Below are 25,073 nucleotides of genomic sequence, written 5' to 3' on the forward strand. Positions count from 1 at the left end.
AGGAGCCTGGTGGGCTGCAGTCCATGGGGTCATGAAGAGTTGGACATGACTGAGTGACTTCACTTTCACTTTTCACTTTCATGCATTGGAGAAGGAAACGGGAACCCACTCTAGTACTCTTGCCTGGAGAATCCCAGGGACAGTGGAGCCTGGTGGGCTGCTGTCTATGGGTCACACAGAGTCGGACACGACTGAAGCAACTTAGCTGCAGCAGCAGCACAACATCCATGAAATGTTTTCCAGTAAACATTTTCATGCAAGGACTAACAGTAAGCATGGCCCTGGGCTCTGGGAGATGCATGCTCCTTGGAGTTAACTGCTCTCCTGTACCTATCTGGCACAAGAGGGTACCACCTAATAACTTCATTCACTTTTCTTTTCTGTGGATATAGAAAACCAAGATCTGTGGAAATATAGGTTTTTCTTACCTGGTCCCTGTATTTTCCAAACTGCTTCATGTTTCTGGTTATGTATGAAAATTGAGGTTTACCATCATAACTACTGAGTCTAAGAGGAAAATCCTCATAAGAGACTTCACTAGACACGCATGTGAATTGTCTAATAGGGCCCCAAACATATTTCTTGAATTTTTGGAACTATGTTGTATAAAAATCACTTCTAAGTATGAGTAGAAGAGTAAGGGGAACCATGTTAATTATAAAGATTTTTGTTGTTGTTAAGATTATTTTATTCAAACAAGATTTGCTGAGAACAGCTTCTATTAGGAAATTTATTTAATATGACTGAAATTTCCAGGCGTTAATTTTCATCCCAGTCTTTTACTATAATAACACTGTAGATTTCCTTTATGCCACAAAGAAGCATCTTCACATTATAAAAGATAACATGTTTTTCATGCAATGTATAGACTTTATTATGGTTTTTTTTTTAATCCCTTTGAGCCAGATTCTAATATAATTTCAGAAGAAAATTCCTATTGAAGTTGACTGAATTCCAGTGTAATTTGAAAGCAATTAAAGTTTATCAAAGGAATTTTGCAGTAGAGTCATTCTGGAAATGAATCCAGCCCAAAAGGGAATAACACAAGCCTATCTAGGTCTTTGGAGCAGTGCTAAGAAATTCCTTAAGTTTTATTGACTCACAAAAACTACAGTGTTCCATTGGATGGTAGGAATGACTTACAAGTCAGTCATTCATGCAGATTCACTGAAGTTTTAGAAATTGAAAACTTTCTTAAAACTCAATAGCATCATCCTCAAATGGGTATTCCTATATAACCAGAAGTAGAAAATTTCTGGTATGCTTTATTAAAGTGTAATCTAAGTCAAACACAACATAAAGTTTCCAATAAAACTTTTGCTTCTATGTTGTTATCATTCTTAAAAAAAAAAAAGAAAAACCCATGTGAAGGGTCACGTGTCAGCACCACATGACCTGAGTGTCAGTTAAGAGTGTCACACAGAAGTGGCATAGGAGCGACTTCCTGGTGGTGCAGTGGTGAAGAACCCACCTTCCAAGGCAGGGGATGCACTTCCATTCCTGGTCAGGGAACCAAGATCCCACATCTAACCCTGATGGGGAATAACGCCACAGGGGCGACTAGAACCATGTGCCCCAACTAGAGAAGACCCTGAGCACCGCAATGAAGACCCAGCACAGCCAAAAAAAAATTTTTTTAAACTAGCAGAAGAAAACACCTCCTAACAAAGGAAGGAAACGCAGCAAAAGAAGAACAAATGTTTCTGTGAGCCTCTCTTTAGGGATTGTGTTACATTATTGATGTAGAATGCCTCACCTTTTACATAAAACTCTATACTATGATGGAAATAATAATCTGTATGAAATAAAAGAGAGCTTGCTTTTTATCATATCGATATCTGCTATATTAATATACTCTAACAGAAGTGCATGGATTCTAAGGAAAATGAGGTTTCTGGGGTGCCTCTTCATGCACATGCTATTTTGAGGCACAGTCTTGTAGAGGTCAGACTTGAAAGTCATTAATCAGCATATACTAATTAATTGCTCTTAATTAAATAGAAAAGTAAAATGGAGAAAATTTCAGAGTAATAAACACAGTAGGTTAATGACTATTATTGTTATGTCAACTTAACTTTCAAAAAACTTTAAGTTATCCAAAAGCATGAGTCTACCTTCAATCACAATGATGGTATTTGACACACAATTTTGCTTACTCAAGTGAAAATCCCAAAAGGAATTTGACAGCCTAACCTTTTGAGCAATGTACCATCTTAGATGACAGAGCATTACAGCCAGAGTGGCCACATGAGAAGCTTCACAGACCTGCTTCCCAGTGAAATAACCACACAGATGGAATTTTTTTTTAAAGTGAGGGGAGAACTTCCCTGGTGGTCCAGTGATTAAGATTTTGCCTTCCAATGCAGGAGGTGAGGGTTCAATCCCTGGTCAGGAAGCTAAGATCCCACATGCCTCATGGGTAAAAAACGGAAAACATTTAAAAAGAAGAAGCAATATTGTAACAAATTCAGTAGAAACTTCAAAAATGGTCCAGAAGAAAAACTTTAATTAAAAAAAAGAAGAAGAAATGCAAAGTGTCCAGAAATTTTCCTAAGGACATGCAACAAATGGAGAAAAATGTATTCAAGAAAACTCTCCTGAATCTCAGTAAGATTATTTGGAATCTGAACCATAAACACACTCAATCCAGTTTAGCACGATTAAATACCCATTTTAGGTGGATATGGCCAGGAAGATGGGGTTCCTTCTTCCCTCAAACCTCAATCAAGGGATCCTTAAAAGGTTTACAGAGGCTAACTTTCAAGAGCCCCTAAGCCCCCTTCCTCCACCCAACCCCCACTCACAGAGCAGAGTTTTTCCACCCAGAGGCAGACGGAGAATACTTAGCACCTTGCTCACCTTAACCTCAGCTTATTCATAGGGTGAAAGTTTCATGCTGGGCAAGGCAAGCCACAAAAACCAGAGGCTTCACCCTGACCCAGAGCCCCGCTTGCAAAGCAGGAGAGTCAATCCACAAGAAGCAAACCACTGTCCCCACCCACAGCTCCAGAGATATGACTCCAACTGCCCAAGTCTCCACCATGAACCATCTTGGCTTCCATTTTCAGGGACATTTGGTGTGATTTTTTTTTATTTGCATTTAATGCTTTTCATTATTACAAACTCCACCCAACACATCTAAAATCTCTCAACACATACTTCCTAATTCCATCCTAATTCCATCTAACTTTGATATTTTGTATCACGAAATCCCTCAAAATTGGGTCTATGTTACTGAAGTTTTACAAGAATAATTATAACAACGACTAATAACATATACTAAGTACTAGCTTTGTGCCAGGCACTCTACTGCTTTACATAAATTATCTCTTTCTGCCACATCTAATTGCATCTAAGCATATGCTTAAATTTGCCAGTAGCACTTAATATTAATTAAAATAAGGATATTGATCATCTTCAAAAGAAATATCTCAATATACCGACGTGAAACCTATAGAATAAAATATTTTAAAGACTTACAAAATGTATACCACTTAATTATTATGCCATACTATGTTTCTATTATGGAAAATAAAGCTATAAAATAAAAATAAAGTATCTGCTTTTTATCCTATTTATTTCTTACACCTTTCTCAAATTCCTAGAAACCACAGCTTCTCATATGTCAAATAAGTATGATTAGATTCATATATTCAATTAAATCCTCTAACTAAGAAAGTAATATATAAAGTAAGTATTATGTCCTTGCATTAACTCCCAAATTATGTTGTATAACAAATCACCCTGATGTTAATCATGGTATGAGGGTTGAAAAGTAACACAGGATAAGATTTTTACTAATCCTTCACATTCCGTTTTGAAGCTGTATGCTGCTCTTGATCAGAACTCTCATTTTATTATCAAGAATTACATTATTCTCCGAATGAGTGAATTTCCTGTTGGAGACAGGAAATGAAGGACTGCAAATGCTGGAAATGTATTTTTCCTGTCTCAATGTTAATACATGATATATATGCATTCATATTAACAATAACTCTGAAAACTAGTTTCATTTCCTCTACACATAAGCAATAAACAGTAAGTGCAAAAATGTGAATACTAGCAGCAGTGATGTGGATACAGAACATGGGGTTCCATTTGAATGTACAGCCATTTCTAACATTTCATTAGAGCATTGTACAGGCAACTGTCGCAGATGTCCATCACAGTTGGATTAGACGAAGAAAACAATGCAGGCTTTGAGGATAAACCGAAGCTGCAGCTCAAAGTTTTCATTTCTTATCCAAGGGCACCATAGGACCATTGTCTTCCTCCTTCAAGGCAAAAAAGAAGGAGTCAATTATGTTACTGATATTCTTCCACAGCAAACTGAAAAGTCTTTTCTACAGTCCAACAGGAGACAGCAACAATGAGAAGTTTCATAAGAAAACATGGAAATTTCAAAAATATCTTCATGCTCAAGTTTGTCATCTCTGCAATTTTTCCACCAAGTCTACCATAACTTTATTTCTTTGACAGAATCTATTAATGCAAAATTTCATAGAAACATATATTTTTAACCCAAATAAATGAATGCTTGAACTGTTTTCTAAAGAAAAAATTTGTATGTCATGCAAAATAATAAATAAAGCTTTTAGTTGTCATTAATTTCCTGTGTAATAGTTGCAAGTGGTAACTAAGCACAAAGACCACTTCTTCCTAGTCCCCAAATTCTATTAAATAAATGAAGAAATAATAAATACAGAATAACACAGGAAACAATCAGACATTTTGAGATAACTAAGAGTCTTCTCATTTAGAAAACAATATCAGCTAAGATTTTCATTCAATACGTCTACTCGTGTTACAACAGATGGGCTGGGGAAACTGACAACTGGTTCATACAGTTGCTAAACATAAACTAGTCCAATTTTTTGGGCAACAAATATCTATTAAAATAATGCATATACTTTTTACCCAGAATTACACTTCTTGGAACTTATGATAGAGATCAATCACCTAATTATACAAAAATTTTTTGTGTAAGAATATTCACTGCAGAAAAAAAAAAAAAAAACCTAGAAAAAAACCAAGCAATTTCCTTCTTTAATAAACTATGATACAATAGAATACTTTAAAATTGTTCATACATGATACACATATAGATTTCCTTGTACATATGCACATACACATGACTACACATGTATTTATATATTCACATCAGTTCAGTTGCTCAGTCGTGTTCGACTCTCTGCGGCCCCATGAACCATGGCACACCAGGCTTCCCTGTCCATCACCAACTCCCAGAGCCCATCCAAACCCATGTCCATTAAGTCGGTGATGCCATCCAACTGTCTCATTCTCTGTTGTCCCCTTCTCCTCCTGCCCTCAATCTTTCCCAGCATCAGGGTCTTTTCAAATAAGTCAGCTCTTCCCAACAGGCAGCCAAAGTACTGGAGTTTCAGCTTCAACATCAGTCCTTCCAATGAACACCCAGGATTGATCTCTTTTAGGATGGACTGGTTGGATCTCCTTGCTGTCCAAGGGACTCTCAAGAGTCTTCTTCAATACCACAGTTCAAAAAGCATCAATTCTTTGGCACTCAGCTTTCTGTATAGTCCAATACTCACATCCACACATGGCCACTGGAAAAACCATAGCCTTGACTAGACAGACCTTTGCTGGCAAAGTAATGTCTCTGCTTTTTAATATGCTGTCTAGGTTGGTCATAACTTTCCTTGCAAGGAGTAAGCGTCTTTTAATTTCATGGCTGCAATCACCATCTGCAGTGATTTGGGAGCTCAGAAAAATTAAGTCAGGCACTGTTTCCACTGTTTCCCCATCTATCTGCAATGAAGTGATGGGACCGGATGCCATGATCTTGGTTTTCTGAATGTTGAGCTTTAAGTCAACTTTTTCACTCTCCTCTTTCACTTTCATCAAGAGGCTCTTTAGTTCTTCTTCACTTTCTGCCTTAAGGGTGGTGTCATCTGCATATCTGAGGTTATTGATATTTCTCCCAGCAATCTTGATCCCAGCTTGTGCTTCCTTCAGCTCAGCGTTTCTCATGATGTACTCTGCATGTAAGTTAAATAAGCAGGGTGACAATATACAGCCTTGAGGTACTCCTTTTCCTATTTGGAACCAGTCTGTTGTTTCAGTTCCAGTTCTAACTGTTGCTTCCTGACCTGCATAAAGGTTTCTCAATAGGCAGGTCAGGTGGTCTGGTATTCCCATCTCTATATGGAACAATTTATTAGAAAACATTGGTAATGCTAGGGTATATATTTCCAAACTAAATTTCAAATAAGATAGTGAGCCATGATCAAATATTTTAAGATTATGCCTCGAAGACATGATTTTGAAGGTAAAACAGGATGCTGTTTATATATGTATTTGACAACTATAAACCAACAAATTACAAATCAAAGTGACTGACATAAAACTGATGATCCACATTGTCAAGCCTCAGCATTAGAGCTTTTTAAAGGAAGCCTAAAGGTCAGCATGCATGAATTTTTTGCCAAAGGGAAATAAACTGGAGGCCCCCCTGCCACTTGCTCAAACATGTTCCACATAACTCTGGAAGTTAGGTGGAAAAAATGGATCTATAGTCAAAAAAAAAGTGAAAACTCTGATCAAATTGAGTAAAACATGATTCTTTTATATGAAATCATCTGTCTCTAATATGCTAATGTGCATTGTTAATCTCCAAAAGGAAAATATCATATTCAGGATTCCCCAGGTGACGGCAACAGTCACCTCTTGATTTAACAAACATCTCAAGGGAATACTGCTCTGCAGAATACAGTTGGGAAAGGGTGTTCTAGAGGTGGAGATTCCAAGTTTATGAAAGTAATTCAATTTCATTTTAAGAATATATCCAATTATTCTAAAAATTAAGCTGTGTGTGCTGTGCTTAATCATTCAGTTGTATCCGACTCCTTGCAATTCCATGGACTGTAGCCCACCAGGCTCCTCTGTCTATGGGGATTCTCCAGGCAAGAATAATGGGGTGGGTTGCTGTACCCTCCTCCAAGGGATCTTCCTGACTCAGAGATTGAACCCAGGTTTCCTGCATTGCAGGCAGATTCTTTACCATCTGAGTCAGGAGGGAAGCAAAAAAATTGAGCTACCATGGTCCAAAACATCAATTAGGCAAAAGATAGATAGATAGATAGATAGATCCTCTTTTCCTTCTGTCAGCCACCACCCCTCTACACACACACACACACACACACACACACACACACACACATCACATCACATACTGTAAACCCTTCCCTTCAACCTCCCAATACAGTATATAGCAATTTTGGTTGGAACAACATTCAATTTCTTTTATTGTGATTACATAAATATTATTCAGCTTCCCAGGTGGCATTATGGTAAAGAACCCAGCTGCAAAAGCAGGAGACATAAAAGACACAAGTTTCATCCCTGGGTTGGGAAAATCCTCTGGAAGAGGGAATTCAAACCCACTCCAGTTTACAGAGGAGCCTGGCAGGCTATAGTCCATAAGGTCGCAAAGAGTCGGACACCACTGAAGTAACTTAGCAAACACAGAAATATTATTCAGAGCTGAACTACCTGTATTAATATATCATTCATTTTCCTTTCTTGCACAACTTTTTGTTTTCTCTGGAATGAACCATTATCTCAAGCTTTCCCCACCTAGGTACTCAATCCCAAATTGCCTACAATTGTCTGACTCTCCTCTTAAGAAGTTAAGACATATCACGCAGTCTATCAACTTTGTATTCCTGGAGGAAGCTCTTCTAGAACCTTCTCGCCTGCTCATATCTGGACTCACACCCTCCACACTGGCCACCTTGCTTCACCATCACTCTGGGGATCTCCTTTGCCTTTCTCTTTTGTCGGATCTCCTGTTTCCTGGATTCCACATCTGTTTCCTTGGATTACTTTGGTCAAGCACATCAGCCATTTGAGTAGAGGTCTTCCTGCCAGGGTATTGACAGATGAGTGGGGGAGGAGGTGCACAGTAAGGATGTTATTTAATCACCCTGTCTTCAGAAAGCTTTCCCGACCCTCAATCGAGCCTATGTGCCCTAAGAGAGGAACTCTCCCTTCATCACAGCATAAGGACTTCCAGGGATCCACCATAGATTAGGAGGGCACCTGGAGATGTAACTGCTTCTCCAACAGCTATTAACAAGTCCAGATGATTTGAGCCTCCTTCAACTTCTAGACACATCCGTTGCCACCAAGTCCAGGGACGTTGAGAGATCCCGTCATATAAACAGCCTTGTTCCTCGTGTGTGATAAATCCATTCCTGCACAACCACCTGCTTCCAAAATACTCTTTCAGCCATCTCTTCTTTTCTCTATTCTTGTAGGTTTTCACACTTAAAAAAAAAATCTTTCCTGTTATTTCAACACACTTCATGGCAGAAACAAAACTAAATGCCTTTCTATTTAATGGATTAGCATGATTTGATACATAAGTTCCTTTTTATGCATTTGTATATTTTCTAAACTTTCTCTAATTATTCTATCATTTGGTAATCAGAACATAAATTTACTTGCAGGGAAGCAAAGGTGACACAGATGTACAGAATGGACTTGTGGACACAGTGGGGAAGGGAGAGAGTGGGACAAATGGAGAAAAGAGCATCAATATATATATACACTATCGTGTGTAAAGTGGGTAGCTGGTGAGACGGTGTTATAAAACACAGGGAGCCCAGCTCTGTGCTCTGTGATCACCTAGAGAGCTGGGATGGGGGCAGAAAGGGAGGCTCACCTGGGAGGGGGATATATATACAATTATGGCTGATTCATGTTGTTGTATGGCAGAAACCAATACAACATTGTAAAAAAATTTTTTTAATTTACCTGGTATAATAATCTAAAGAAATGACATTTGGAAATACAAAGGTAATCAGGCCGACTTTCTCCCTCCTTAGGACTTCCTCCAAATACTCATTTGTCTATATATAAATAATGAGAAAGTTTAACTATAAAAGGAAATTTTCTATTACCCAATGATCATTGTTCATAATGAGACCTTGAAGTAAGGCCATAATCTTAAGAAGTCTTCTAAATCATCAGCTATTTCAATATAATTATAACAGATGCTATCTTTCATGTGACTATTTCTGAACCTTAAATTATCTTCTATGAAGACACCCTAGGGAATGAGCGCAAATCAAATTACCATTGAAGAACTTCCTGAAAAGCTCTCAAAAATAAAAAAGCACATGTGCACATGTGTCCCTCTTAGAAGTTGCAGAGTTGCTTGGCTGACCTTTGTTCCAGGGAGTTTGGTTCAGCTAATTGATAACCCGCTGCCGTGTCCCTCTTTAAGTAAGATAATTCAGTAAAAAAAATCTCCAAAAGCAGAGTCTTTATACTACAATAAAAAAATATTAAAGAATTTTTTAAAAAGAAAGAATGAAACTCAGAGATATTAGTAACTTTGTCAAGGTCACACAGCTAACTGGTGGTGGAACCATCCTTCCACCACTGTGCCACAGGGGGCCTCCACATTCACCCCAGTGCTCGTCACTGAGAGGAGGGTTTGAGAGATGCTTGTTGTTTCATTCTATTACGTATTATTTGAATTTTCTGCTGTGAACATGTATTCTATTTAGAGGCACAGGGACAAAGAACAGAAAGAAAATCAAAGAGTGACTCTTGCCACAGAAATTTCAATAGGTAAATGGAGATGAACACATTTCAAGACAGTGAGGAGTTAAAAAGAAGATGAGAAAGAGGTGAAAAGCATAGAGTGACTGATTTTTAAAAGGGCAAAAACACCTTGAACCCATGATGCAAGCATAAATTAGACTAACACTTAGGGGATATTGGGGCTTCCCAGGTGGCACTATTGGTAAAGAATCCACTTGCCAATTCAGGAGACACAAGAGACATGGGTTCAGTCTTTGGGTTGGGAAGATCCCCTGGAGAAGAGAAGGGCAACCCACTCCAGTATTCTGGCCTGGGAAATTCTGGCTGCCTACAGTCCATGGGGTCACAAAGAGTTGGACACAACTGAGTGACTGAGCACCAACTGGGGATGATATTAACAATGTGATACCAAAAATGAAAACTTGGATGTCCTTTTTCCCTAGAAATCTCAATCCTAAGAACCTATCTAAAGAGATAAGGAAGGACTTCCCTGGTGGTCCAGTGGTTAAGACTCTACCTTCTAATGCACAGAGCACAGGTTCAATCCCTGGTCGAGAAGCTAAGATCCCACATGCTTTGTGGTGCAGCCAATAAATAAATAAATAAATTTTTAAGAAAGAGAGCTAAGGAGGCAAAGATATGCAAGGACTTCATAATGATCTGCCCTTTGTTATTTGAAATGTGCAGTGAAAAGAGCTCAGGGTTTGCAGTGAAACCTACCTGGGTGCGAACCTTGGGTGTGCCGTGTACTGTCTGTGACCTGAGCAAGTTACTCGACCCCTCTCATGGAAATAAGAGAACATGCCTCACGAGATCAATGTGAGGATTAAATGAGATAAAATACAGCCTAGGGTCTGAAACACGAAACAGCGTTCGTTCTTTCCTGTCATCACTCACTAGAATGTGTCACTTAGAATGAAGGTGTGGGGTTTCTCTGGCGGCTCAGTGGTAAAGAATCTGCCTGCCAGTGCAGGGGACATGGGTTCCACCCTTGGTCCAGGAATATCCCACGTGCAGCAGAGCAACTCAGCCTGTGTGCCACAACTACTAAGCCTGTGCTCCAGAGACGGAGCCACAACTACTGATGCCCACACACCTAGAGGCCGTGCTCCGCAACAAGAGACGCTGCCACAATGAGAAGCCTGTAAATTGCAACAAAAAAAACTGCCTGTAAACTCTGACCCAGCACAGTCAAAATAAAATAATAAAGTAAATAAAAATTTTTTATAAAATAGATTGAATGTGTAAACTTTAACTAAAACTCAAGAACACATCAGGTTGCTTTGTATATCGCGTACATGTTATTGTTTAACTGTTAAGTCATATCCAACTCTTCTGCACCAAAGTATCATAAACCACTAAACATAGCTTTTAAAGTTCTTCCCAAGCAAATCTACCTTATGCTATTTTGACACTTTCTCAATCTCAATTAGCACTAAACTCATTAACAAAACTGTTTTATACACAACAGTAAGTCACATTTTTCTTCCTTCTTCCCTAATCCCAAGTGTGTTGTATGGGTGATTGAGTATCTAATTACTTCTTAATTGAATGCACATATTACACATTTTTCACTAGGTTCAAGTTTAATGCTTTCAGTCCAGAAATCAAAGGCAATGAAATTAAGTTGAATTGGGATTTGAGCAACTGTTTTCAGGAGAAGGTTTGTATTATGTCTAATTATAAGTAAATGTGGATTTTAGCATTATTTCCCATGGAAATATTTCAGGTCCAGAAATGTGCCATAAATGACTAATTTAGATGATTAATAACACTGTTATTCTTATTTACAATCTTTTATTCCTCATTACAGTGATTTTATTGCTGGGACCCACCAAATATAATCATTCTTGAAATAAAAGATACCATTAGAGAACCATTGGTTGTACCCCGACTAAAATTAGAATGAACATTCATTCATGTTTGTGAAAAATTACATGAGTTTCTCTGTACCATAAAGGTTACTGGAACTCTCACATGCTGCTAACACAAGAAAAACATAAATCTTGGAATACATTCATCAAAAATATTCATTTATGGCAAACCATAAAAAATATTACTATCAAAATGGTGCTTCAATTCAGTTCATACTTTAGCAGGACACTATTTCTTGAGGTTTTTTGTTTTTATTTTTCCTTTTGCATTATGCAGGAGTTAAAATAAAAAACCTCTGAAGTAGGTATCTCATACAATGAGATCATTGTTTGCTTGTTCCTAGATATGGAAATCAACCATCTGTAATAATTTAGTTGAAGGCCTCTTTAGGCAGAAGACTAGATTAAATAACTTTCTGAGATCCAATCCAACTCCATGCTTTTAAGAAGCTTTTGAAAATGTATTCTGCAGACAAGCCCTCAAGACTCATGACTTTCTAACCACTATAAAAGTATAAGAATTCAGAAACTGCGCAGGCATTTAAAGAAGCAATGTGATAGAAAATTTGTTGTTTTTCAGTCGATAAGTCATGTCTAACTGTTTGCAACCCCATAGACTGCAGCATGCCAGGCTTCTCCGTCTGCCACCATCTCCCAGAGTTTGCTCAAACTCATGTCCTTTGAGTCTGTGATGCCATCCAACCATCTCATCCTCTGTCATACCCTTCTCCTCCTGCTTTCAATCTTTCCCAGCATCAGAGTCTTTTCCAAAGAGCTGGCTCTTTGCATTAGGTGACCAAAGTATTGGAGCTTCAGCTTCAGCATCAGTTCTTCCAAAAAATATTCATGGTTGATTTCTTTTAGGATTGACTGGTATGATCTCTTTGCAATCCAAGGGACTCTCAAGAGTCTTCTCCAGAGCCAGAGTTCAAAAGCATCAATTCTTCAGCACTCAGCTTGCTTTATGGTCCAATTCTCACATCTGTACATGACTACTGGAAAAATCACAGCTTAGACTATACAAACATGATAGAAAATAGACTCATCCAAAACCAACATGGTTTTACTGTTTTAACAATTAGTTTATTCTGAGAATGGTATTGCTGTGCTTAATCACTCAGTTGTGTCCGATTCTTTGGACCTCATGAACTGTAGCCTGTCAGGCTCCTCTGTCCATGGGGATTCTCCAGGCAAGAATACTAGAGTCAGTTGCCATGTCCTCCTCCAGGAGATCTTCCCAATCCAGGGATCAAACCCAGGTCTCCCGCATTGCAGGCAGATTCTTAACCATCTGAGCCACCAGGGAAGCCCATGAATACTGGAGTGGGTAGCCTATCCTTCTCCAGGGGATCTTCCCGACCCAGGGATTGAACCAGGGTCTCCTGCAATGCAGACGGTTTCTTTACCAGCTGAGCTACCAGGGAAGTCTGAGAATGATATTACATAGTGTTAAATTTCTTAATAGGAGAAACCTCCATATTATCCAACAAATATTTCAGATTCTGTATAAGATATTGGGCATTGTCTAGACTATTTTAGCATTGTATGCTACCAGAACTAGTTTTAACTGGCATGTTTGTTTAATTAAAACTGAAGGATCACAATGATCAGAATGGCCATCATAAAAAGACTACAAGGAGTAAATAAGGGAGGAGTGTGAAGAAAAAGGTACCCTCCTGCACTGTTGGTGGGAATGTAAATTGGTACAGCCACTATGGAGAATATACGAAGGTTCCTTAAAAGACTAAAAATAGAGTTACCATATGACCCAGCAATCCCACTCTTGGGCATACATTGAGCCATAGTTCAAAAAGATACATACATATATATTTCAAAACGATGCATGCACCCCAGTTTTCACTGCCACACTATTTACAATAGCCAGGATGTGGAAGCATTCTAAATGTCCATCAACAGAGGCATGGAAAAAGAAGACGTATTACATATACACAATGGAATATTACTCAGCCATAAAAAGAATGAAATAATGTCATTTGCAGCAATATGGATGGACCATAAGGAAACTGGAAGAAAGGCTAGTCTGCAAAGGATGATCATGGGATTTTCTGGTGGCCCAGTGACTAAGACTCTGTGCTCCCAATGCAGAGGGCCCGGGATGCATCCCTGGTCAGAGAACTAGATCCCACATGCTGCAACTTAAAAGAGATCCCATGTGCTGCAACTAATCCCTGGCGCAGTCAAATAAATAAAAATAAAATTTTTTTGAAAAACACACAAGAGTAACCAAGTGGATTTGAACAGCAACAAAAGAAAATTTTTTTTTAAAAAGGAAGATCATAAATTCAATCTTTTATATACTGAGTCTGAGACTCAGTATATAGGTCTTTGGCACATGCAGAAGAAAAGTTATGCAAAGAGTTGGGCATCCAATTCCAGAGGTTAACAGGGAGGCCTGGTGCATGCATATAATTGAGGGTTGTCTACATTTGGTGGTAACAGAGGCTGTGGGTGTAGGTGATTCACCTACAAACAGAGGAGGCCCCCTAGGCTGAACCATGAGGAGTCCAATAGCAAGTGCCCTCCAGAAAGGTCCCTTTATGTGCTGGGTTTTCATAGTTCCCTGGGTCTATGACAAACATGCTTTCCTAAGTTTCGACGACAGAGGGGATGACAGAGGACAAGATGGTTGGATGGCATCACCAATTCAACAGACATGAATTTGAGCAAGCTCCGGGAGATGGTGAAGGACAGGGAAGCCTGGTGTGCTGCAGTCCATGGGGTTGCAGAGTCAGACACGACTGAGCGACTGAACAACAACAAAGTATCTATGAACTTCATCATGGAAAAGAAGAACTAGAAAGTACTGACAGTAAATGAGGTGGAAAATGAAATGAATGCTTCTTTGTGAATAATCTGTTCTTAATAAACCCCAAACTGGAAAAATAAAACTTAAAAATCGATTTGAGGGAATACTAATAATGAGCATCCATGAGGAAAGAGACACAATACAACATGTTTAGGTGAGATAAACCTGGTCTCGGTGTTTCTTATGGAAAACACATGAAGTTTAAAATGTTGAAATCTACTAAAGGTATCATAACATATTAATGTTCAACATAAAAGCTGACTCATGACTGCAAAATGTTTTCTTTCTTCCTCCCAAATATAATTTTGTTTAAATTCAAGTGAAGGGGGGAGGGATAAATCATTCAGCAATTTCACCCTCAATAAATCATTAACATTTCAATACACACAAAAAAAGAGACAGATATGGAAGTAAGGATTATTTTCCTTCTTTGGTCATCTTGAAGAAATGTCTATAGAGCTTTGATATTTTTCATTCTTGGGTTAATAACTTTTATATCATACAATCAACACATAATAGATGGGTTGAGCATCCTTGGTATTTTGGCCTTTTCTTGAAATCATTTTGAAGTCCTTTAGGAAATTCATTCATTTTTGGACAATTCTATATGATACAGTAAATAGAAAACAGCTATATCCATCGAGCTCTCATTTTTCACCTTAATGCTGTATATCATACTAAATTATTAGAGTGAGTCAAGTCCAAGTTCTATTGACTAAAAATATGGCTCTGAGCTTCCCATTTATCCTGGAAGGATAATAGCTTTTGCCTACTTGGTCATTCAGAGTTGACATTATCCCTTCCCCACACAGCCCCTCCTTTTCCATAATGGCCTGGCCTTTTCTAACCTCCAACTTTGTCAGGTTATAAAAGAAAACTGATACGAAATTGATGCTAGCTATAGCATTTATTAAACTTAAGAAGACAATGTTATTAACTGCAAAGGTATACATGGGGAAGAATTCAGTACAGTCTGAATGTGACTTCAAAGACCCAGAAAGGGTCTTTGCCCAAATACGAGGGTAAGTTTGACACAAGAATCATTCAGAGATACTTATTTATCTTTTCTCTTCTGTTTTTTTCTGTTTTTTTTTTTTTTCTAATCTATTTGGAGCACATGTATTCAGTTCAGTTCAGTTCAGTCACACACTTATAGTTTCCCCTTATTTAGAGTTCTGCAGCATTGGTTTTTACAGAAAATAACTATAACTAACTGTAGCTACTGTAAACAAGTATGCTGCTTAACAATTAAACTGAGTCACAGGGGGAACAGACAAATTTTTAAACAGAATAGCTTTCTAATAATTGGCTAATATTTAATGAAACAAACAGGCAAGTAATTATTTCATTCAAAGGTTAGTATCAATATTATGATAGAGTCCAAAGTCATATTCAGACTGTACTGACCTCCTCCCCATGTGTACTTTTGCAATTTATAACATTGTGTTCTTAGATGTAATAAATGTCACAGGTAGCATTAAATACTATAACACTAACCTTTCAATGAAATAATTACTTTCCTGTTTGTTTCATTAAATATGAGCCAATTTTTAGAAAGCTATTCTGACTGTTCATATATTTGCCTGAATCCCCTGTGACTCAAATATTGTTAAAGTGTACACATGTTTGCAGTAACTATAGCTAATCATAATTGTTTTCTGTAAAAACCAATGTCAAAATTCTAGATAATCTCCTTTCCCTCCCTTAAAAAGGGAAATGAGAAGTGTGCTCCCAATAGATTAGGAAACGAAAAAAACGGAAGAAGAAAAAAGTTAAGTATTTCTGAAAGATCCCTGTGTCAAACTTACCCTCATATTTGGGCAGAGACCCTTTCTGGGTCTTTGAAGTCCCAGAATAATTACATTATTATGCCAAGAGCAGCAAAGAAACTGGCCAGAAAGCTTGGTCTTATTTTTGGTTTGTTGTTACTAAAGTTTGGTTCTCCAACATCCATACAGTTTGATGGGTAAATTGGCTCCCAGAAATCTGAACTAGCCTTGTATCTGGATGAGTTATATGTGAACTCTTTAAACAAGTACAAAACCATAGTTCATACTTCTTAAATGGTAATATAAAAAGTCCCAGGTAATTCATAGGAATAATAAGTCTCGGTTATCAAAACCCTCCAGATGTCTAGACATGTCATGTAAAAATGAATGTCATTTTAAATTCCAAAACTAAAGTTATTTTAGTAAAGCACAGCTAAAATAAATCTGAATTATTTTGAACATTTTTTAGAAACCTATCAGAAAAAAAGTTTTTTTCCTTCTCAGTTCTAAGAGCTTACATGAAACATTCATGCATTAAATTCAAAGTCTGACTGTCAAATCATTTCACTTTAATAAAAATTTGAATTACCTGCCTTAGGGCATTATTAAATATCAAATAAAAAGCACACATCCATAAGTCTGATTTCCCAATATAATTTTTATGTAGAAGTATGACTAGATTTGTATTACACATTTCAAGATAAAAGGATCAAAAATGTATTCATGAAAGGATACAGTCAGAAGTGAACTCATCTTTGAGAGAATTTCTGCACCATTCTTAGGAATCTGGGGGAAAATAACCCCCTTTCAGGAATCTCAGCCACCAAGACAAGGATAGCAATCCATCCTCTCTCTTAAAATATCAATACCATAATTAACTGAAGACTTTGAGAATTACACATTGTCTTCCTATCATACAATGAATACAAAACATATGTATCTGAAATATATGCAATCTCCTCATAAGCATTTAAGTGTGTATGTGTGTGTGTCAAGACAGAGATAACATAGGGACGATTATTTAGATATTTAGAGAGGCAATTTGCATGGAGGGCAAGATACGGATCAAAAACTCAAGCCAATAATCTCATTTCATAAAAAGCATCATTTATAGTTACTGATATTCACAGAAGAGTATACCAAACCTACACTGGATAAATTCATAAACTCATGTCCACCAGCCTCACTGTGCCACTCTGCCTGCCCTCCGATGAGTCCTGCCTGCAAGCCCTCCCCTCACCCTCTGCTCCAAACTTCCTCCAGCTCCCCTCCCCAACTCTCAGCTCTGCCCCAAGCCCCCTTAAACAGTAAAGCAAGTCACAAAAGGCTGTCTATAAACCACCACCTCCTTCCTTCCTCTGACCGCATGGAAAGTGTCCATTCCCATAATAAAAGTCAGCCTCCACTTGTACTTAGAATTCCATCCCCTGGCAACTTTTCAGACTTCACTGCTAGGATTAGCCCCTCGAGAAACAGCATCTTCAGCCCTGCCCACCTACTGGCTCATTCCCCACCCCCATATAGAAAGTTCCAGTATTTCTTTTTTAAAAAAAAAAGCCTTCATTTGGAACTAAACTGGGTCATCTGTAGAGATACAGACAGACCAAGAGATGGTCATACAGAGTGAGGTCAGAAGGAGAAAAGCAAATATATTAATGCATATATGTGGAATCTAGAAAAATGGTGCAGATGAATCTATTAGCAGGTCAGGAATAGAGATGCAGACTTAGGGAATGAATGTGCGCACACAGCAAGGGGAAGGAGGGGTGGGATGAACTGAGAGGGTAGCACTGTAGTATGCACACCACTGCTGCTGCTGCTGAAGTCACTTCAGTTGTGTCCGACTCTGTGTGACCGCGTGGACTGTAGTCCACAAGGCTTCTCTGTCCATGGCATTCTCCAGGCAAGAATACTGGAGTGGGTATACTCCACTCCATACTGAATACTGTGTGTATGAGAATACTGGAGGAGTGCCCTGCTCCAGAGGATCTTCCCAACCCAGGGATCGAACCCAGGTCTCCTGCATTACAGGCAGCTTCTTTACAGCTGAGTGACCAGGGAAGCCCCATATATATGCTACCATGAGTAAAACAGATAGCTAGTGGGAAGCTGCTGTCATCACAAGGTATCTCCACCTCCTCCCTTCAAACTCCACTTCTGCCCCCTGCAGCCTACACCCTTCATCCTCCTGCTACCCTGAGGGCCTGAGTGTGGAGATGCTCCCTGACCTCTGACCCTCAATGCTTATGACAGAGGGCGGTCAGTCAGGCTGCCTGAGTGAGTCCAACTTCCACTTCCACTGCTCAGCATCTTTGGGCAAATGACCTAACTTCCCGGTGCTTTGGTTAACTTGTCATAAAGCAACACATAAGGTTTTATGAACACATGAGGTTGTCCCCATGTAGCATTAGAACATTATATGTACACACACATGCAGACACACACATAATCTATGCCCACGACTCCCACATTCTGTTCAGACCTCTTTTCTGATCTCCACTCTTGAAATTCCAGCTTCCTTCATGACAGGTCCATCCACTGTAGTGACTGACAAGCCACTCTCAGTTCTCTCTATCGCTTTGTCTCAGACAGAACCTCCTCCAGCTTCCCTGTTGTCACTCTGCCTACACAGTTTCTGAAGCCCCAAAATGAGGCTGTTATCACTGATAATTCCATCTCCTCTCCCTCACATCCCACTTACCCCTAGATATCACTTTCAAGGACTCTTTCACAAATGTAAACCTCCCTCCATCCTCACTGTTCCTAGTCTGGTACCCAAGCCTCCATGCTTTGCACCTTGGTTACCCAATGGACTTCTAAAATACCTTTCTACTCTCCCAGCCTGGCCCACAGTAATCCAGTCCATTCATTCTCCAGCCATTGTGATCTCCTGAGAATATAAAGCGGTCAGGCCACTCCCCTGGGAGCCCTTAGATGTCAACACATTGACAATGAAGTAAAGACATCTAACTCGGCTGACAAGGCCCTTGAAGACAGGGCCCCGCCTGACTCTCCCTTTCATTTCCACACCCCAGACTCAGAGGGCTTCTTTCAGGTATCTCAGCGCATCAAAGTCTTACCATCTCCACAGGGAGGGGACCCTCGAGGGTCTTTGCAAAGATATTCCCTCTAGCCAAAACCTCCTCCACTCCACTTTTTTGTTCTTCTCATCCACGGAATTTATTAAAACTTGTGACTGTACTTTTGAACTGTTTTTACATTGTCCTGCTCACTATCTCAGGCTTAAGCTTTGTTTTTGAAAAATATTTTTTGATGTGGACAATTTTTGAAGTCTTTATTGAATTTGTTACAACATTGCCTCTGTTTTACACTTTGTTATTTTGGCCATGAGGAATGTGGGATTTTAGCTCCCTGACCAGCATCGAATCCACACACTCTTGCAGAAAGGTAAGTCTTAACCACTGGACCACCAAGGAAGTCCCAGACTGAGCTCCTGGAGGCCAGAGATTTCAGTTCCTCTGTGACTTGCCCATCCACTGGACCACTGACACAGGTTGAGAGGACATATTCCCAAATGACCACTAAACAGTCAGAGCTCTGTCCTGACTCCTAGGAAACTGTTCCAACAGACACTTTCCTCTCACGGGAAGCAGTGGTTTCATAGCAACACAGTGACCTAGGTATGTGACCTTGGGCAATCTACAAGGTGAAGAAGTAACCCGGTACACAGGCATTTATATATGTTTTATATTTTCCTTGTTTGTGATGTTTATTTTGTTAGCTCCTTAAGGGTAAGTAACACATACATTAAATCCAATACATTAAAATGTATAGATTATGTTTCCATCAGTGAAGAAACATGCTGCATTTATATAATCACCAAGTGCTTCTTGATCTATCGAATAAAATCACTTCCATAGGGTAAGTATTATCACTCTGGCCCGATCTACCCTCACTACCTACCCCAATAAGCAAGATGACCAAATCTGCACTGGACGAGTGGCCAGCTTTGAGGATCAACAACTCCCAGTCCCTTTCTTCATGCTCCCCATTCATCAGGAGATAACAGCTGCAGTTTCAAGCTACGACAACACAGCAGAGTACCAAAGAAGAAGTACTTGCGTGTCACCGTTACCCTGCCTCGGGCGCCTTCCCTTATGAAAGCTGATATTAAAGCAAAACTTATCAATAGAATGAAAGGCTGCACTGCTGGGAAAACATAAGGAATGTAGATTTTTCCCTAATAGGGCATGACATTTTTACAAACCACCTGACTTGTAATGAATGGGGCTTGAGAATGTGTCCTAAATTTCAATGAAGTGCATTCACATTGTGAAATTAACAGGTTCATCATGAGAGCTGCTTTCAAGTGCAGGATCAACTGTGTGCCTGTTTTCCTCACTTAATCTCCACGTACCCAGATGAAGACACATCAGCTCCTGTTTTCTTTGGCTACTGAAATGCAGCTCTAATGACTCTGTCACTGAGCGGCTGAGTGGGTCTAAAATTGTCTCCCAAAATCCCATCACAGCCCTCCACGAGCTCTGCCCCCTTCACATGTGTCCTCAGCCTTCGAAATTCTTCAATCTGAAAATAAAAGCAGAACAAAACAGATTAATTGTCGACCGGCCATGAGCAAGATGGGAATCTCATCAATTACTTAAAATATGCATAAATTACAAGCATTTAAAAAGAGAAAATTAAACTTCAAAAAAGAAAAAAACTGAGTTCGTTCTTCCAGAGCTAAGACATTAGACACAACCTCTACAAGAGGAAAGAAGACAACAGAAGCAGAGATATGAAGGCCTCCAGATAAACCCAAACAACTGTCAAAACCTGCTGGATCTGTTCATGCAAAAATGATATACACCTCTCTCAAATATCTCTTATGGGGACATCTCTAGCGGTCCAGTGGTTAAAATTCAATGCTTCCAATGCAGGGGTCACTGGTTCTATCTATGGTAGGGGAACTAAGATCCCAACATGCTGCTTGTTGTGGCCAAAAATAAAAAAGATAAAAATAAAAAGGAGATAATCTGTAATACCTAAAAGAAAAAAACTTCTATGTCTGTTGTAACATAATAAGAAAAAGTGAACAAATGAAGAAATGTTCTGAAATGCTTCCCAAGTATATCTCTATAATGAATCATGGTGTTACTGTATGCTAACACTGATTATAAGTTAAATATATTAGATGGAGGCTTTTCATCAAAAAACTCCCTTTGCTGCTTGTTGAGCCCTCCAAAGAGCAAATAATGCCTCTGATTTTTCAAAAGTTTAAGCCCATCTTCCTCCTGTGGCAACAGTGGTTTTCAAGTTCATCTCCCCTCTCAGGCAGCCTCCCCAGATCCCGTGGTCTCCAGTTACACACTATTGGTTGCCACAGTCCCGAGGGACCATTCCATCAGTTGGACCGCAGTCTCTCTGACTGGCCAAGTTGTACCTCCTGAGAACTCATAGTCTGCCAGACACCACTCACTGGAAGTGTTTGAGCAAGTAGCAAACACATGATGAGCTTTCGCCCAGCTCACTGCCATCTAGCAGTTGATTTACCTTTGTCAAATCATCTGTTATTTCCTTTAAATGCCACATAAAATCACATGGGACATTCTTCATTTCTTACACAAAAGGAGAAACTGAGGCCAGGTAGGTTAAGGAAGATTCCAGATAATCTGGGTCTGACAATTCCAAGGCCACGTGCCCTCTTCCCAGTCCCACAGCCACCTCTTCAGAAATTCTGGTCATCAGCAGACCCTATAGCCGGCATATACCCCAGGACATTGAGCAAATGGGACCTGAACAGTATCAATCAACCAAAGCATCACCACCTGTGAATCAGAGGCTTCTACCTACAAAGGTTCACACAGCACCGACACAGACTTAGCCCCATCAGGAGGGGAAAAACCCACAAGATGTTAACTAATTCAGGATTCTAATAAAAATCCAGAAACCCCCATACTTTAGAGGACCCATGGCACTCCTGTAAAATTTCACCAGTGCATTCTCCTAAGAAGAGGTTCCCTGACTCCAGAAGAGTCGAATCTCATAAGATTCTAATTCAATCCACTCACATCTGAATTGGAAATCAGAGTTGAGAAAAATTAAATGGCTTGCTAGATCAGAACCCAAGTTAGAAATTTGACTTCTTGGGCTTCCCTGGTGGCTCAGCAGTAAAGAATCTGCCTGCCAATGCAGGAGACACGGGTTCTACCCCTGGCCCGGGAAGATCCCACATGCCACAGAGCAACTAATCCCACGTGCCACAACTACTGAGCCTGTGTGCTAGAGCTCAGAAATTGCAACTACTGAAGCCAGTGCCCCTGAGAACCTGTGCTACGCAGCAAGAGAAGCCATCACAACGAGAAGCCCTTGCACCGCAACGAAGAGCAGCCCCTGCTTGCTGCAACTAGAGAAAAACCTGCACAGCCATGAATAAATAAACAGAATTATAAAAAGGAAAGAAATTTGACTTCTAAAGTTCTATCTTCTTATGTCTTCAAATACTGTTTGATTTCCCTAAATGGGTTAACCCTGATCCTATTAGAATTGTCCTGTTTTTTAAAATAACGTCTACATGCTGTTTTTATATAGAAGTGCCAGTCATATAAGCCATGAGCTGTTAAATCTATATAATGGTTTCTCACTAGACCTTCTCAGGGGTTTATAGGAGGGAATATGGCAGCAGGGAATATTGCTTGTTGCACCTGAAAATTGTCTAGAGCCAAGTCTTCATGAGAATCCCTTATACTTATTTGTGAGGTGCATTTTTCTTAGTTTTCCCTAAGAATGGAGTGAAAGGGAACTTTCTTAGTCAGAGAAGCCTATGATTTTTCAAAACAAAGATGAAGGTCAAGGACACAGACTGCATCCAAAGGCTGGTTCTTGTCCAGTCTCTGCTACCAAGACCCAAACGACCCAACTGCTCTTCCTTTCTAAGCTCAGTTTCCACCTGTGAATAACAGAGATGATGACAATAACAGTATCCCAGGGTTGATATGCGGTAAATAAGATCATTCACGAAAACACTCGGCACAGTTCCAAGCACAAAGAGAATGTTCATAAATAACCACATGACTTCTGAAGTCCAACCTTCAGCATTTGGAGATGATTATTTAGCTACAATTTTGTATGCAAAAAAGGAGACTAGAAATAATAAACAAATTGACTAAGAAACAGAAGGTTCTCTTTCCTCCCATATGTGTGTGATCATATGTAAGAGCTTCAATCAGAACCTGTAAACCCAGGACAGGGTCACCAATGAGCATTGTGGACTCAAAACTTGACTGTCTCAAGGTATTTCAAGAAATACCCCATTTCTTATTGACTCTGAAGCTTATTGCAAAGCTGAGTTAACTTTATATTTACGTATTCTGAACTGAAGCTAAATCTTTCAAGCCCCAGGCCTCAGTCTGAAACAACTTCTGTGAAAACAACTTCTTCTAGAAGAGAAGATCTAAGTCAATAGCCGGCCAGTCTCCAATCACTGCCTTCTCGGAGAGAACTGCTTCACAAGAAATGTTTTTCTCTGATCAGAGTGATGCTTTGAAGACTTCAAACATCAACAAAGACAGGGGAAAAAACACATCTCTCTGAAATGCCAATTTTTCTGAAGTAACCACCCCTCAGAACCCTTTAGTCACTTCAAATGGCTTCGAGTGCGCACTCTGTTATTGCACACCAAAATGAGACGGAGTGAGACAGGAGGAGAATAATATTCCGAGATAAAAGTCTTCAACTAAATTCAAATGTCAGGGCCATACAGGGGCCATCATTATCAATCAGTACGTACGAGTTCATCGATTTTTAATGCTCCTCTACTTAAACATGGTATTTGTGTTCAGCCAATTTAAAAGAGAGAGAAGGAGAGGAGAGAGATTTAACACTTGGGAGACACGTCCTCACCCGTGAAGGTAGAAAGCTGAGCAGCCACAGTTCTCTGAACTGGGTGGCACGACCGTTGGTCTAAGACGTTCATTCCAACCTTCGCTGACGTCTGACCTTGATGATTCACTCAAAGTTCAGCTTTAAAACTGCTTTCTTCATGACAGTAGTTAATAGGCTAATTTCTAAGATCTGAAGTTTGGCACACATTACTTTTAATAGTTCCTGGGGTCCTACACATATTTTGTAATAGACTTGTTTTGATTTACATCTTATGTGTCACCATGTTAAAAGAGAAAACTAACACATAAAAGTCTCATCTTATTTTCCTTTATCATCAGGAAATTCATAATAATACATGAATTGCCGTTGTTGTTTACTCGCTAAGTCATGTCCGACTCTTTGCAACCCATGGACTGTAGCCCACCAGGCTCCTCTGTCCATGGGATTCTCCAGGTAAGAATACTGGAGTGGGTTGTCATTTTCCTCCAGAGGATCTTCCCAACCCAGGGATCGAACCCACGTCTCCTGCATTGGCAGGCCAGTGACAATAGTTAACAGATCACTTTTTAAAATGTTTTAAATTACACTTATCCAAATCCATTCAATTGTGTGGGTTTCTTCCCATAGCATAGTCTGCTAACCAGAACAACACGAAAAGTTAACCAACCAATCAGGGGCTCCCAGTCCCAGACACCAGGATTCTAGTGCTCAGGAAGATGTAAATGGTTCACGATGGGCTCAACTGTCAGTACTACACTATACGCACCAACTCCTTCTCCTGGACTAGCAAGCAGAGGATGGAACCCGCATCTCCTGCATTGGCAGGTAGATTATTTAAGGCTGAGCCACCAGGGAAGACCATAACACCCAGCTACTTAGTTACACATGTTACCCCTATAAGAGGACACACTATATCTTCAATACAAAGTTTTGTTTCTCAATATAATCTACTTAGTAGCCATAGCCATCCACCTGCCATTTGCTATTCCTTTTGTTATTTTCTGTATCAGTCCTCTCTCTCTCTGCCTCTGTCTCTATGTTTCTGGGCTCCTCTTCAAGTGCAACAAGGTGAGGCTCCTCAATTCTTGGTCTTGATTCTAGAATCACACCTTTGCCCTTTAGTTCCTCTCATTTTTACTGCCCTCTCTGGACCTTCTCTATTTTGGA

The 25,073-nt window shown here is 39.5% G+C and overlaps 1 protein-coding gene across 1 annotated transcript in view; it reads right to left on the reverse strand.

Annotated features, from left to right (window-relative positions):
- Positions 1-716: 716 nt before the first annotated feature.
- CA8 (carbonic anhydrase 8) overlaps positions 717-25,073 on the reverse strand; it is an 88,176-nt gene continuing 63,819 nt past the window's right edge. Inside the window, exons 8-9 of the mRNA XM_043483822.1 lie at positions 20,440-20,609; positions 717-4,274 (exon numbers count right to left, since the gene is read on the reverse strand). Of these exons, the coding sequence (XP_043339757.1) occupies positions 20,475-20,609 (135 nt within the window). The 3' untranslated portion in view covers positions 717-4,274; positions 20,440-20,474. The remainder of the gene's footprint in view (positions 4,275-20,439; positions 20,610-25,073) is intronic.

This window comes from Cervus canadensis, chromosome 12 (assembly GCF_019320065.1).
Source record: "Cervus canadensis isolate Bull #8, Minnesota chromosome 12, ASM1932006v1, whole genome shotgun sequence".
NCBI lineage: Eukaryota > Metazoa > Chordata > Mammalia > Artiodactyla > Cervidae > Cervus > Cervus canadensis.